The sequence below is a fragment of the Platichthys flesus genome, chromosome 11 (assembly GCF_949316205.1).
Source record: "Platichthys flesus chromosome 11, fPlaFle2.1, whole genome shotgun sequence".
NCBI lineage: Eukaryota > Metazoa > Chordata > Actinopteri > Pleuronectiformes > Pleuronectidae > Platichthys > Platichthys flesus.
The window spans coordinates 23,529,769-23,544,907 of NC_084955.1; the positions used below are offsets into that span (position 1 = coordinate 23,529,769).

The 15,139-nt window shown below is 43.2% G+C and overlaps 2 protein-coding genes across 2 annotated transcripts in view; both read right to left on the bottom strand.

Moving 5' to 3' along the window:
• Window positions 1-15,139, bottom strand: part of znf385d (zinc finger protein 385D) — a 63,996-nt gene that overhangs the window by 17,012 nt on the left and 31,845 nt on the right. The window contains exons 3-4 of the mRNA XM_062399330.1: window positions 12,146-12,253; window positions 4,010-4,178 (exon numbers count right to left, since the gene is read on the bottom strand). Coding sequence (XP_062255314.1) covers window positions 4,010-4,178; window positions 12,146-12,253 — 277 coding nt within the window. The remainder of the gene's footprint in view (window positions 1-4,009; window positions 4,179-12,145; window positions 12,254-15,139) is intronic.
• LOC133964977 (tetraspanin-8-like) lies at window positions 7,570-8,265 on the bottom strand. Its single transcript, XM_062399332.1, has one exon. It carries the CDS (start codon window positions 8,263-8,265, stop codon window positions 7,570-7,572), a length of 696 nt encoding a protein of 231 aa, XP_062255316.1.

Here is a 15,139-nt window from a genome sequence, read left to right on the forward strand (position 1 = left end):
ATGCACAACAAAGCTTCGGATGATGGAGTTCACGGAGTATGGAAGAAGACGCCCCTCTGGAACCCTTCACACCCACTTCTCACCTGTTTCCTGACATCCACATTAATATGTTTTTGTTTTTGAATGCTTTACTGTCGCAACAAGCATTTAAAAGTGAGAAGTTTGGAAACATTGTTGGAATCATTTTAGTTTGAAAAGTCTGTGGGAGTGACCTCAGCCTTAGCACTCGTCACCTGCTCTTACTTTTCAATGTCGCTCTTCATCGTTTGCTCTATTTCCTGTTATTGAACAGCCGCTTCCTGTTTACACCGGGTGTTAGTATGGACGGGGTTGAAACAGCGTTTTTCCATTTTAAAAAGCTGCACTTCAAAATAGAGCCATATTAATATGAGTGTAGCTTTAAGATTGGATGAATGAAAATCCTCTTCATTCCTCAATGTCTGACAGTATAATTTATTATTTAGGGAGATGTGGGTCCTCTTATACTCGATATTCATTCTGCACTTGTCATCTTTTTGCTTTAGAATCACGTGTGTAACCGTCAAACTGCTTTTTAACAGCAGAATATATCCAGCAGCACTTTCCTTCCTGTGATCATCCTTCTGTTAATTCAGGCCTATATGTGGTTATTAAAGGTTTTTGTGATGTGATCCTCAGTCAAACTTTATTAAAAGTAAAATGAGTCTCAGTTTGAAAAAATCCAGTTTTCATCTTTTAATTTATTCTACAAAGACAAATTAAATCTCCACTGTAGCTCTGGGGGAAGACTTTGAAAAAATACACTTAAATCAATTAAATCCATCTGCTGAAGGTTCATATTAACTTTAGGTTAACTTGGGAATAGTTTTTTTTTTGCGTGTGGATTTGTCATCAACTTAAATTAGAAACTTGCACACGAACAGGAGGATAGTTTAGTAGAAACTGTTTTAATCTAATAATTAAATAATAATAAAATAATAATGTGAGAAAAGCTGCCTCGCTATGAATATCTCAATATCTAACCTTCATATTAAGACTTTATGAAACTACTACTTTATGATGTAAAGAGAAAATCTAACCACACTATGAAAATGTGAAATAATCCAAAATAGTTTAACTCAGGTCTGTGTCTTTCTTCCTGGTTCTTTTCACAACAGAACTTTATGTAATTTCTTCAATTTGTTTAATTTCAAAATGTCACTTTCTTTTATATTCCACTGTTTATGTTTCATGTTTAATTTCACAGAGGTACATTTCATCTCGACGTTTCATGAAACAAAGCAGAGCCTCTAACATGACTGGCAGTTGCAGTCGGTCACATTCCAAACCAGCTCGACTCAGACAGAGAGACACGTTACAATGACCAGTGTGACGTTACAGCTGCTGAAATTAAACAATATCTGATCAACTATTATTTTGAAAGGCAACAGGCAAAATAACAATTCATAGCCATGACCCGAATTTGAAGCAATTACTGTTTCTATCTATTTCTCGTGGTATTTACTTATGTGAACATATATTCGAAGAGGATATGTACATTTTAAAAATGTTGCGTCTCCATATTAATTTGAAAACTGACATTTATTACGGTAACTTATTTGGTTGGTCTTGCAGTAATTTGGTCTCATATATAATATTCTAAAAAGATTCTCCATTGTTTAATAAAGAGATAAAAGGATAACAGTGGACATAGGGTTTGAGCCGATGAAGCAGCAGAAGAAGAGCAGGAAGTGAAACAGCCTCAGATATCTGACGCTTTTTTTAAATAAACCATTTTTCCAACTATGAAAATCAGTCAACAGTATTTTTATTGTCCCATCGACTCATTAACAAGACAAATATCTACCAGATACTCTGAGCTTTCTCCTTCTTTCCATGTGTAACCCTCATGAAATTAAGGCTACTAACCTCAGGTGTAGTAAAACTCCCCACCAAAAGGGGGCGCACTATGCGTTTTGTTCAATGTACTTCCCACCAATGAGAAACCCTTTTTTTCTCCTGAGATTTTCTCATTATACCAGTAGAGAGAGAAGCTTCCGGATAAGACGTACAACTTTAGAGTGATGTACAAGTGATTACATACAGTAATCTAATACTGGAAACTCCGGTGAGTCAGCACAGTTAGCTAATGCTACTAGCATCATGCTAGCAAACTGGGGAAAGAAACAACATGGCTGTTAAGTTGTTATTTGAAAGATTAACTGTTTAAAACCAATCGTTTTTTTTTGCGTTATACTGTTTTATATTGTGATTGCTCTTTGACTGAATCTGAATCAATAAACTGTTCAACTTGTTCTTTGACATAAGCCTACCTCTCTTAAGAATCTAGGTAGATATTTAGTGCTTTTTTTTCTAATACTAGTCCAGACAAGTGCTACACATGCAAAACCCCTAAAATAATATGTTTCCTCTGCAGGATCCAGGTCATAGATCTACTGAGGGTTTAACTACATCTAAGATTTCACAACTTCCCTGAGACCTGGAGCCGTCCAACATGGCAGCCTGCGCTCGCATGACATCACCTGAGAGCTGGCGCTCTCTGGAGGTAGAAGTGGTAGATTCACTCAGTGCAACTTGTTCCACTTACGTTTCCCAGTCTGGTGTTTGTATCGCAGCTCGAGAAGAAACGTGGAAGAACATTATCATCATTTGTACTATTTATGAGCTAAAAGCACCAACCCGTGACTGAGATGTGATTTAAAAACCCGGTCGGGCGTCTCGACCGTGAAAATGCTGCGTTTTCACGTGGAGCAAACTTCATGTGCGCGGAGGTCGGACGCTGCAAAGTGGGTCATGGTCCACGAGCAGCTCCAGAAATCTGCTCCTGATTTAAACACTTGTGGAACGTTGGAAGAAGACATGGAGGTAAGAATCAGTCCCAGAGCTCCGCGGCTCAATGTGTTTCCAATTCCTTTAAAAAATAAAAAAATTATATTGTTACAGTTGAAGGGGAAGATTTTCATTGGGCCAATTGCATGACATAATAACCGGCAGCTCCTCTAATATATCAGTGGAGGAGACTGGGCGGGGGGGGGGGGGGGGGGGGGGGGGGGACGTTATCCTCCTGCAGAAGCAGAATGCAACACAGCAGATTAAATCATTTAAAAATGATCTGCATCTGGTTCCCGGCGGCTGCTGGAAGTTGCATCTAGATGTGGTTCTGTTTCTTTCAAGGCGGCTTTAAGCAGCAGCCCCGGTGAGATGGACAATCTCTTCCTGGTTCAGAGATAACCGGGGTTTGATCGGCCACCTGGCTGCGGCATAATGAGCGAGGAGCTTCACGGCAAACACAAATAATTGTAATTACAAAAAAAAAGCAGTGTATTGCACAGATATGTATTAAGTACTGGAGGAATGGGGCTCGGTTATATAAGTTGCAATGTGTTTGGCAAACTGCCAGCGAGCTGCAGAATTCAATTTGCCTGAAAACGAAGTGCAGCCGCACGGCGTTTCATCCAAATCCGTCTGAATTACTCGGAGGTGCAGGGAGGACTCAGGCGTCCACCTGGCGTCACCGCACTGATCGCTTTTCAAGAGCTCTGTGTCTGTGTCTGTGTGAGTGTGTGTCTTTGTAACGTCAACACAATGAATCACACACATGGTGCACGGCCTCCCCTCAAAAGACATTTTGTGGTGTCGCACTCAGAAATTAAACCTGAGCCTTTTCTCAGCTTTTCTCAATCCAAGCAAAGCAAAAGAAAACAGAAGCCACGAAGCAGGACGGTCACCGCGTCCAGAGTGAGCGAGCCGAGTTTCCATCGGAGCCTCCACGACACGTGAGCGCTCTGCAGCTCGTCCCTCCTGCGTCCCACTGACCTGTGAGAGACGTCTCTACAACTGAGATATATGAGCAGTGAGTCAGCAGCAGCAGCAGCCACTGGCCAGGAGGTGAGATCATCCAGCTCCGGCACTGGTTGTGTGTCGTGTGCAGTGACCGTGACGTGGTTGGACAGAGGACTCACTCTGAACAGGTAAGACACAACCGAGCCGGTTCAGGGATGCTCCTGGGGGGGGAAACACAAACACAAACCTTTGCTGTCGGTGCCGTTGGAGACCTGCGAGGTGGTGATGCACTTGGCCAGCTCCTGCATGGGGGTGTCCCTCGTGACCAGGGAGCCTTTGAGCTTGGTCTTCGGAGTGTCCAGGGCTTTTAGCTTCTTGGCGTGTTTGGTCCCCTTGTAGTGGGCCAGGGCCTGGCTCTGTGAGGAGGACAGAGAGCGGCATCAGTTTGAGGCTGGAAGAGAACGAGCTGAACACAGCGACAGGATGAAGGGAACTATGAAAACAGTCAGAGTCAATGAAGCAGAATAGATATAATTAGCAAGAGGCAAGTTGATGTCTCGCAGTCCAGCACAAAAACTGCCAATATTGGATTTGGGAAAGAAAATCTCTCCTAGAGTGAATCGTGTACAAAAGGATTCGTATTAAGATTGTTTTCATTTAAAATAAAAAATGTCTTGCTTCTGGCACCTGTACAGCTGTTGAGATATCAAATTAATTTGGAGACGTGTGTGACCTGCGTATGTTTAATTTATGTTGCTGCCGCCCGGTTGGAAGTTGGAACACGTCCTTTCCACCAAGATTCACCTTCAGAGAGCAGATTCATCCGGGGAAACACAGAAGTGGGACATATGCAAAGACTTTGAGCTGTCCTTGTTTACCTCCGCACTCTTCCCTGCATGCATCGCCTGTGGCAAGAATGAGGGTATCGTGGGGGTGGGGTGGGGGTGGTGGTGGGGGGGGGGGGATGCAATTGCCTCTTGGAATAAATAAACGTGCCAGCCTCCATATCCCCCAGCAGACGTTTGTAAGCATCTGGGACAAAGAACACATTGTTCTTGTTTCCTCCCTTTTGCCTTTTAGGACCGATCGTTTGAGCTGAGGTCAGATTGTGAGGAACTAAACTCAGGATCTTATTACAGAGCTTTTTGTCACTTGAATTCAAATCATTTACGAAGGTGCAGAAGCAAATACGACACAGGTTTCATCCCAGGAGGAGAATGGTAGTTGCCTAAAATCCTCGGAAAAACCGTTTTAGATGAAGCGTCACTTTGTCACACGGAGCTCACGTCTTCTTCTGGTACCAAACTGCCCAGTCTGACCCACATCCATCACCCTGCAGGTCCCACAGACATGATGGAGTTCTCCTCCACGACGACCCGGTGATGTGTGACGGCTGCCGAACGTGACCACGGCAATAATTCATCTTTCATCAGCGCAGTCGCGGGGGAGGAATTGCCCAAACCCCCTAAGTCTGACACAGGCGTGATTAAAACACGGAAAAGGAAATCATTTGTTTTGCAACCAGGTTCTCACCAAGCTGGTGGGGGGGGGGGGCTCAGATTGAGAGTCTGTCTGAAAACGAAAGGTCATCGAAAAAGAAAACGCCTCTGAACGAGAATCATGAACCAGAACGAGTGTCAGAAGAAGTTAAAGATGTTTAGTTTTACTAAGAAGGAAAAGAAAACGTGTCTGTTTCATTTCTCTCTTCACAACAAACACATTTTAGAAGATTTCAACTCTTTGAATCATAGAGCTTCTTTCCCACATAAATTTTTTTTTATCCTCTATTGTTTAATCCCTTACCCGAGATTAAGCAATAGATATTGAGGAGTGAGGGCTATTTGGTGTCCATCCAAATCAAAATCCATATCTAGCAATCTTAAACTTGTAGCTGAGACACCATGGTACCAGTAAAGAAACAATTCTAAGAAATGTACAGGCATGAAAGTCTGTTTCTCTCTAATGCCCGGTGTAAACAAACAAGAAGACAGGATGTACAAGTACTCAGCATAACAAGTACTCAGCATAACAAGTACCCAAAAGAGAAGGAACACCACATGGTCCAGAGGAGCAGGGTAAACAGGATGTGACTCACTCCACACCTGGTGTGGACAGGGTGTCGGCTGTGGGACATGATTGGAGTTGGACAGTTGGGTCTTGGGGGGAGGGGGGGGGGGGTTGTTCGTTCTACTGGATGACTTTCAAGTTCAGGAAGTTCACTGCAGTACCACCAGGTTGTTCCACCCGTATATATATATATCTGTATTGTGCGTCTTTGCACGGTTCTTCGTTCTAGAAGCTTTTTGTTTTTAACAGTGCCGACTCTCCGGCTTGTTTGTGAGCTGCTGTGGCCGATGAGAGAAGTGCTAACCTGCTGGCCAGCTGACCTGGAGCCAGCCAGTCCCAGCGGCTCCTGGACATTATTTTTTATGTCCTCCATCATTTTATCCCCCTTCACTTAATACATCAACATCTCTGCCTCCTGGCGTTTCGTCCTCCATTTCAGATCATCTACTTTCAACCAAAAGAGGAAATGCTCCTCGAGATGGAGAAACTGAAGCTTTCACACAATCGATGCAGGTTGAAGGTGTGTATGTATTGAGATGAACATTTAATTAACACCTTTGGCCATCTAATTAATTCAGTTAACAGTCATATACTGAACCTATCTTAAGTTGTTATGGAGATCAGCTATTAGCACGTCAGACAGGAATGTGAAAATGTGTTTTCATTGAGGACTTTCCTAGTACTGCTTGATGGGTAAATGGTAAATTCAGATTTAAGCCATAAAATAAATAAAAAATCATGTTTTCATTACTTCATACCAAACAATATATTTACTGGTGCTCAAATTCGTTCATTCAACATTTTAGATTAGAGATTTTTTGACATTTTCATAAATTTGCCTAAAAAAAATCCATGGGTCTTATCAGGAATTTGGTAAATGAGACTATAATTGGTGAAGGTGTGAGTTCTGAGTGGCATCAATACTTGAATATTAATCTAAAGCCTAACAGTAGGTGTAAAAGGAGGAGGAGCCAGCTTCTCCTTTTCTTTCTGGAGGAATAGTTCTGTCACTTTAATCAGAGTATTAGTGTCGTCACCTACATTTGTGTTACTGCACCAGTTTCAGTCTGTCATAAATCTTAACGACCCATATTCACTTTACCGAGCTGACGGTTGTATCAGAAGGATACAGGATGCATAGAGACAGTGTCCTCGGGGGAAACATAAATCGAAGGCACCAGTAAAAGACTTTCTACTGGGTTATTCAGCTGGTAAGGACCCAGTTGTTACGACTTCACTCCCACTCATATGCAAAATACCCTCCGGTGCACATTCCTGTGAATAAACTACGACCAGGGCACAAACTCATGGCACATCAAAGGGCCTCTGGTCATTGTTTTAACCCACAACACCCGATGGTAGAGCCCCTGATGAGTGTGTGTCTGTGTGTGTGAGTGAGTGGGGGGGGTTGGGGATGATATTAGGTATCATGGGAAGGAACCTGATTTGTGCAGGTCGAACAGGAGCCGCTTCCAGACATGCAGACACATTCACAACTCTTTTCTTAGTTAAATAAGTAATGATAATATATTCCCTCGGAATTGTTGTATATTAGAAGTAAAGAAAACAGCCACAAAATAGAAATACACAAGTAAAGTTTTATTGTACAATTAAAATCGACAAAATATGTAAACAATGGGTAGAAAAACAAGGTAAAATGTACAGTGAGGCTCAGCTCAGGAGCATGATGGTGTGTCCTTCACTCAGCTCCTGTGAACTTCAGGTCTTCTGACCAACGCTCTAAACGACGCTGCCCTTCTTAACACAGACCTGGAAGCAAACCACTGATGAGAAAACCATGCCCAGGATCATCAAGCTGCCAAATCCACACGCCACCGCGATGAGGGTGTGAGACAACCTGTCATACCACGTCATGAGGTACCTCATACACGGTGTGGCGTAAACCTGACGTCCTCCAAGAGCCGTGCAGCTCCTGGAGGTGTCCGAGCAGTTACAGGAGTCGGGCACAACTGTCGAGTTTCCCCAGTCGAGAGGTCCGACAAAGAATCCACAGCAGAAGCCGTTCCTCTCCAGCTGCTGAAACGACTCCTGCACGTCCTTGGGCGCTCCGCTCAGCGGGAGCAGCTCCTTCAGGTGCTCCTTCACCACCTCCTGGGCGGCCTCGGTCCTGGATAAGGCTCCCAACACGCCCACGGCCAGCATCATGAAGAGCAGGGCGAGCAGGCCCACGAAGAAGAGAGTCAGCAGGCAGCGGTCCTCTCTCACGGCTCCACAGCAGCCCAGGAAGCCCAGGATCATGGTCACGGCACCGACGAACACCAGGAGGTTGATGGCCGGGAGAACGTCGTCTGTGATCTGGTAGTCGACCCGGTTTCCCCTCGCGTGTACGGAGAAGCTGAGAATAGTGATTCCACCCACGAAAAACACAAAGTTGAAGGTGAAGAGCAAGAACTTGATGATCTTGTTGACCGTCATGGTTCAATCTCCTGTCGGTTCTGAGCCACTGGACGACTTGGTGCTTGATTTTAAGGAGGGACCCGAGTGGGTGGGGACTTTTAAGTCATTCACTTTAACAGGGGTCATGCTAAGTGGACGAGGGGCCTGGCCGTTGAAAGCAGAGAACAATGAAAACTGACCTTAGAGGGACGGAAAGGTTGCTCTGCCAGTTTCTGAGGGCGTCCAATGACACACCTCCGGATGCTGTGTATGCACGGCTGTGAGATCGTAAACCAAGTTCTAAGATATATGATAGATGAAGTCTCTTATCAAATCAGATACCAGAGGAATTCACTTTAGCAGGTAAAGGATTCCTCAGGTGTGAGGAGCAGGAAACAAGAGCATTGAACTCTATCAAGCTGCAACACATTTCAGAATCAGAATCAGAAGTATTTTATTGCCAATTACACCTACAAGGAATTTGCTCTGGTTATTGGTACATACAATCAACATAGAAAGATAAAAACACAATAAATACAACATACATAGGAAAAGCAATAAAAAATAGAAAAACCAGTATATATATACTCACTGTTTACTTCTTATTTACTCACTCTTTTCCAATATTTATACAAAGTAGCATTTTAAATTTAAAGATATCACATCCCTAAATATATTGTGTTCATCAAGAACCGTGAATTATTCCCTAGGATAACAATTCAATTGTTAAAAAAATACAATCTCACAATGTTAAAGAGAGTGACAAACAACTCCTGGATCCCCCCCCCCTCCCTACCCCCGCTCTGGATCTGCACCAAAATTCAAGGGAGTCTTTGCTGACTCAAGTTTCATTCAACTCCTCCCAGTGATTTAATGTAATCCTGTTTGAAATTAACAGTCAGGCAGACAGACGGGTGAAATCACAACCTCCTTGGCGGAGGTCAAAAATATCTTCTTCATATCCGGTCTTTCTTAAGATTGTAATTTTCTATGTTGGGTTTTGTATTTTCATTTTAAAAATGACAACGTTTTGTAAAACAAACTGAAGTTTAAATTGTTAAAATACTGAAAATGTGTAAACGTCTCTTAGTCAAGATCATGAAACGTTCAAGCAACATAAGAAAACACAGGAAACAGTGCTTTTACTTCGTTTTCTACATTTTATATTGACTTTTTATAATAGTTTATCATTTTTTGTTTAGTTTGTAAGTCTGTAAGTAATTTGACCAATGACGTGCGTGTCTGCATGATCTCTGAAACCTCAGTATGTTCCACCTCCGGAGCTTCTGGGCTCTGGAACTGATTCTACTTGAAGAAAATCCCCCTTCTGAATTAATCAATTAGTAAAAACCCTGTGTTTCAAAAACAGGTTTAATTCAAAAGGACGTGAGTAAAGCTGAAGAAACGAAGGAAGCTGTGTAAATGCATTAGATGTAAACAGGAAAAGAAGAGTGGCCCAGAGGATTCACATTACAGACCCCAGACCGGTTGGAGATCCTGACTCACGAACAAGCCCGAGTCCTCTGAAGCAGAAACATCTCTTAACAACAGAACCTCTCTTGTCTCTCTCAGACCTCCGGGCCTTGAGACTGGATCAGTATTTGTTGTTTACGCTCTGCATCATCTCTCTGTCCAAGCTGAGGTTTCACATTATGATCAACAGTCCCTTGGGGGGGGGGAGATATAAACCCTGAAGCCCCTCAGGGTATTAAAGACCTCCAATCTCCCCCACCTGTTGATTGACAGCTCAACGCAGCCTCTCTCTGTCTCTAACAAAGCGTCAGAATGAGCAGCTGATCTACAGCAGCACATCCACCGAGATGGATTCCACCGTGCAGACCATAATAACCTCACGATGAGTAATAACTGACAAATTCATTGTTGGAAATTGATTGATTACTCCTCTAATGAAAGCGCGATGGCGCCGCTGCTCGGGGACGCTTCAGATTTAACCACACGCAGCAGGGGCAGGGATTTTCTTTGCCAGATTTTTAGTTTTTAAATGACTCTCAAAACATTATGGAAATGAGCTGCGAGGGAAAACAAAAACCCATCCGAGTTATTAATTCATTTCATCAGCTCGTATTGTGTGAACCGTTGTCGGGTTTGTTACCCTTATCTCCTTCCTGTCGTCGCGGGGGGGGGGGGGGGTGGAGCCTAACTACACTGCTTTCAGACGTGGACTCTGGAAAATGTGTCTGGAGGAGATCATGAGGTCAGAGTCGTTGAGGTGTTCAAGGTGAGGGGGGGGGGGGGGGGTCCAGAGAGCAGCAGGAGGTCGGACCTGATGTGTAATTCTGCTGTGGAAACCTCAGTGGTGTTTCTTTAACTGCACATCCACACTGGTGTTGGCCATTATCCCCAAAAGCTCTTGAATCTCACCGAAACCTTTGACTGAACATCTGTGTCCATTCGCAGAAAGTGCACTTTTTATATTTAAGGTTCAGATCTGAGAGCAGCTCAACCTCCGACAACCGTTTGTTAAACCACTTTTAAATCGTGTAGATCTGGATTTGTATGTGAAGCTGCTGCACCACATTGCACAAACTGAAAGTGGACAAGTAGTAGAAAGACTTTTATTCTAATAATAGCCACAGAAGTAAATCTCAGCTTGTTGATTTTGGATTTCCCTCGTGCTTCTCGGTTCAGTTCCAAAGCCTCTTGTTTTGTGTATGTTTGCAAAACCAACAAACAACAAAAGAACTCAACCTAAAAGGCTCTCACATTATAAAAGACACGTCGCTGTTGAGCAGCTCAACAGACCCCCCCCCCCCCGCTGTTCCATCATTGTTAAGATAATCACACCTCATTTCACTTTGAATGGAGTTCTGCAGATTGCTGCCTGATCTCTTTTACATTTCATTTTTCTCGCACAGGAAACAATCAGTCATTTATACACATCCAAGCCCCGCCCCCCTGGGGTGTGACCCGTGGAGATAAAGATCCATTCACTCCCAGGTCCCCGAGGCCGGCGGGTTCATGATCATCTGCTGTCACGTGATCATTCCCCTCCAATCAAACCTCCAGGTCACTCTTTGTTTTCTCCGTGATGCTGAAATGTCTCCGTCTGTTTTCCTCTCGGAGAAAAACCCAATCTCCTCCACCAGGTGTTTCACGCACTCTGACCGGTCGGCCTCACGTCAACCAGTTTTCTCCATCACACTGACCTCGTGTCAGTTTCAGGGTGTGAACTCACAGCACTGCCTCCGAAGCTGAATCACGACTGAGAGCAGACACGTGTCACCAGAATCAATAAACATCCTCTTTTGATTAACAGAGCGGTTTGAAGCTCCAGAAACACACGATGAGTTAGTGAAGAAGAACTCGTCCGTGGGCTTTGATCACTACAGAGAGCGGCCTCAACCATTTGTGCTTGTTCAACATCAACATGGTTTTCTGTGGCTTTAGTTTCTCCGGTGCCAGGAATATGAATCAATAATCTTTGCATCTTAAAATATTAAATATGAAACAACTGCCACCATTTGAGGAAGTTGTTTGAAAACTGAACTTCTTTAAGTTGTAATTATGGAGGAAGGAACTTGTTTTTTGTCTGTGTGGATGGTTCCTCTTTGGATTCCACTGTTTTTATATAACTATTTTCTTGGCGATGGCAACTCAATGCACTTTAAATGTAATATAGATTAATGTTTTTTTTGCTATTGCTATTAGACAAATTGAAAAGTTTCCTTGATGAATTCAATGGATCATCAAAGTCAGTTTGATTCATCCTTTGAGGGGCAGGGACATATTTCAGTTTGGATAAGGGTTACATCAGTATTGTTATATCTTTCTTTTCCTTCTTTCCTGCTCTTATAAAACACATTTCTTTTTGAGGTTGCCACGTTGTCGTGATGTATTTCTGGTTTGTGCGTGACTATGTGTGACTTTTCAACTCGAGCCCTGTAGGAAAGTGTCTCACCTGCGAGTTAAACCTCAGCTGGCAGACGCTGCAGGAGACGTGCCTCCTCTTGGCGGTGGGCGGGAGGCCGAGGGTGTGATGGAGGACGGCTTTCTGCACCGGGTCCATCTGGAGGACGGAGAGAGGGAGAGAAAGAGAGAGAGAGAGAGAGAGAGGCCAATTAAAACAGTGCTAAAGCTGAGCTGTAAATCAGCTCCTCCATCAGTCAGCGGCTGTAAAGAGAAAGCAGCTTCTTATAAAACCAGACGCCCGTCTTATCGTAACTCAGACATTAACACAAGACGAGCAGGAATGAATTCCCCGTGTGCTGAGCGCAGGCGTCTTTTAACACCAGGATGTTACTGTGGTGGTCCCGGGCTCGATCCCACCAGTGAACACTTGAAGGACGCCACTGGTGCTGTTGTGTCTTTTCATCACAAGTCCCCAGAAGAAGCTAAAACTGAATTACTTCATCCCAACTACTGTCGTCTGTGCAGCCGCAACCTGACATCAGCCGACAAATCACAGAGCTGCTTCTGTTGTCACATGACCAATATGTTGAATATATCACTTTATATCTAGGGATTCTGCAACAGCACTTAATAAAACAAAACAAACAAACATACTGTGGCAATATCCGATTTTGAAGGAGAGTATATTATTAATATTGTGGTAGCATTAGAATAATTCAGGATTGAAATGCAACACCTCAAAAATCATTTGTCAAAAAACACACTGAACAACATTAAAGATCGCTTCGTTATTATTATTAATAATGATGAATTTATTGATTTTCTTACTCTAAGAAATTTGAGTAAGTACTAATTTAGTACTAAATATCGTGAAAATATTGTTTTTGCTAATATTAACGGCCCTGATATACTATATATATATATATATATATACTGTGGCAATATCCATATATATATATATATATATATATGCAAAGCTGTGTACGTGCATTCCCACAGTGCATCAAGTGAGTGGGCACCTATACGACACTTTCACCTTTAGGACACTAACTTTGCTGCTTGATGTGTGTGTGTGTGTGTTTGTGTATGTGTGTGTCTGTTTGTTGTGTCTTTGGGGACACAGCTGTGAGGAGAGAACACATCTGCCTCCCTGAGAAAAGGCTCGACAGGCAGCACTTGGCCGGTGGAAGATGGAAGGTGGCGGCGCCGTGTGGGAGGATGACAGGCTCGGCAGCGGGGGGGGGGGGGGGGGGGGGCATACCGAGGTTCTCCTGTCGCTTCCTGTGGACGAGGTTTGACTGAAGCCGAGCTGGTCTCGTTACTTTGGGGGTTTTCAGGAGAACAAGAAGAGGAGGGTGAGAGAGACTGGGCTATGTAAATGAAAAGAAATAGAAACCCGAAGTAATTATGACCTAATTATAATTATTGGAGCACGACTAGTTTATTGATGGCTGGTATAGGGTTCAAGTAATATAGGCCGTTCATGCACACATGGCTCAATCGTTTGTTGGATACAGGATAAACAATGAAGGAAAGATGCAGATTTATGTTTAGATAAATGCTTTCGTTTATTTTCTTAAATTAAATTTCAAATTCCTCTGTATTTGTGATTTGATTTGATTTTATTTATTCTTCATTCTTTCTTGTAAATATCGAGCTTCAATTACATTCATTTGTCAAATCAAATTCATAACATCTTTCCCAAGGTTTTTTTAAATTCTTTTATTTCCATGTTGGCAGGTTTCTATATTGGTAACAGAAAGGTTTTACTCAATATTGGCCCCGGAAAATGAAATAGTTTGAGCTTTAATAATCATGTTACCGTGATTTTTGTGATTTTGATCGATTACTAGTCCATTTCAAGACAAAATAGATTTATTTTTATACAATTTATTAAACTTTGCGGTACATAGGCTGACTGACAACCGCTCTGCGTGTTTACAGTGTGGGTTCATCCCAAGTCCCTTAACTGCAACCACGTGTCCCCCCCCCCCCCCCGTCCCTCCCACTGCAGACACGAGGGGAGATTCAAGGGGAAGATGAGAGGACAGAACAAGAAAGAGAAAACTGTAAATGAAAGGTCTCATCCTCGGATCTGTCATGTGAAGTGACGTGTCTATCTGATGACGTGGACGCTGCTGAATCAGCTGTCACCAGCTTCTGACGGCTCAAAGAAACTGCTTTCTGTCTTTGTGCTGTTCTCAGATCAGTCAAACCACAGCTTGTAAATGGATGCGAGCAAATTCAAGTGGAACTTTGGAAGCAACGTGTTTTTCATAAATCTGTTAATTTATCGGCAGCTGTTTGCTTTGCAGATTCATTCTCTTTTAATTCAGGTTTGCAATTAAAATCTCTTATGATTAGCGGCGTTGATTTACGAGCAGTGATTTGCAGAAAGTGGAAATATAAACATTTCCTCCATTAAACTTTCATTTCTGGAGTAAAAGCAAAAGACGTAAAATTCTTGTTTTCTCTAATGCACTGTAATTTATTGATTGAGTGTAGTTTAATAGTCAGTTTCAGATCCAGTCCTTCGCTGCAGAGTTCAATCACTGACACGTTTCCAATAAAGAGGCACGTGGATCTGATAAGAGGCGCCAGGAACCGTGTCGGGACCCCCCCCCCTCCCCCCCCCCCCCCCCCCAGGCCGACCCAGAGGGACCGAGCTATCTGCGCTCAGGAAGACACTGTGAGGACAAACAGACTGGAGCAGCGAGCGGTGACTGAGGAAAACTAAATCTCAGTGAATCTCAGCAGATACAGACTGTTACTGAGAGACAGAGCCAGAGCCAGGATCAGGTGAGGAAGAGGAAGAAGGTAAACCCTGGGACTCGAGCTATTAGGGTGACGAGAGGAAGAGGAAGAAGAGAAATCTGGTTCTGACTCAAGAGGACAAAGCAGACAGAGAAGATCAGGGTGAGACAAAGGCTTCATTCATACTAACACACTTTCATTTATATACTAAAACCACATCTGTCCACATTGAAGCTACATATCAGTAATAATCCCCTGTGAGAAAACAGGAAGTAGATTGTCCTTTTCA

Bases quoted from the DNA above. Each gene is read 5' to 3' on its own strand.
- LOC133964977 (XM_062399332.1), bottom strand. From the start codon at position 8,265: ATGACGGTCAACAAGATCATCAAGTTCTTGCTCTTCACCTTCAACTTT.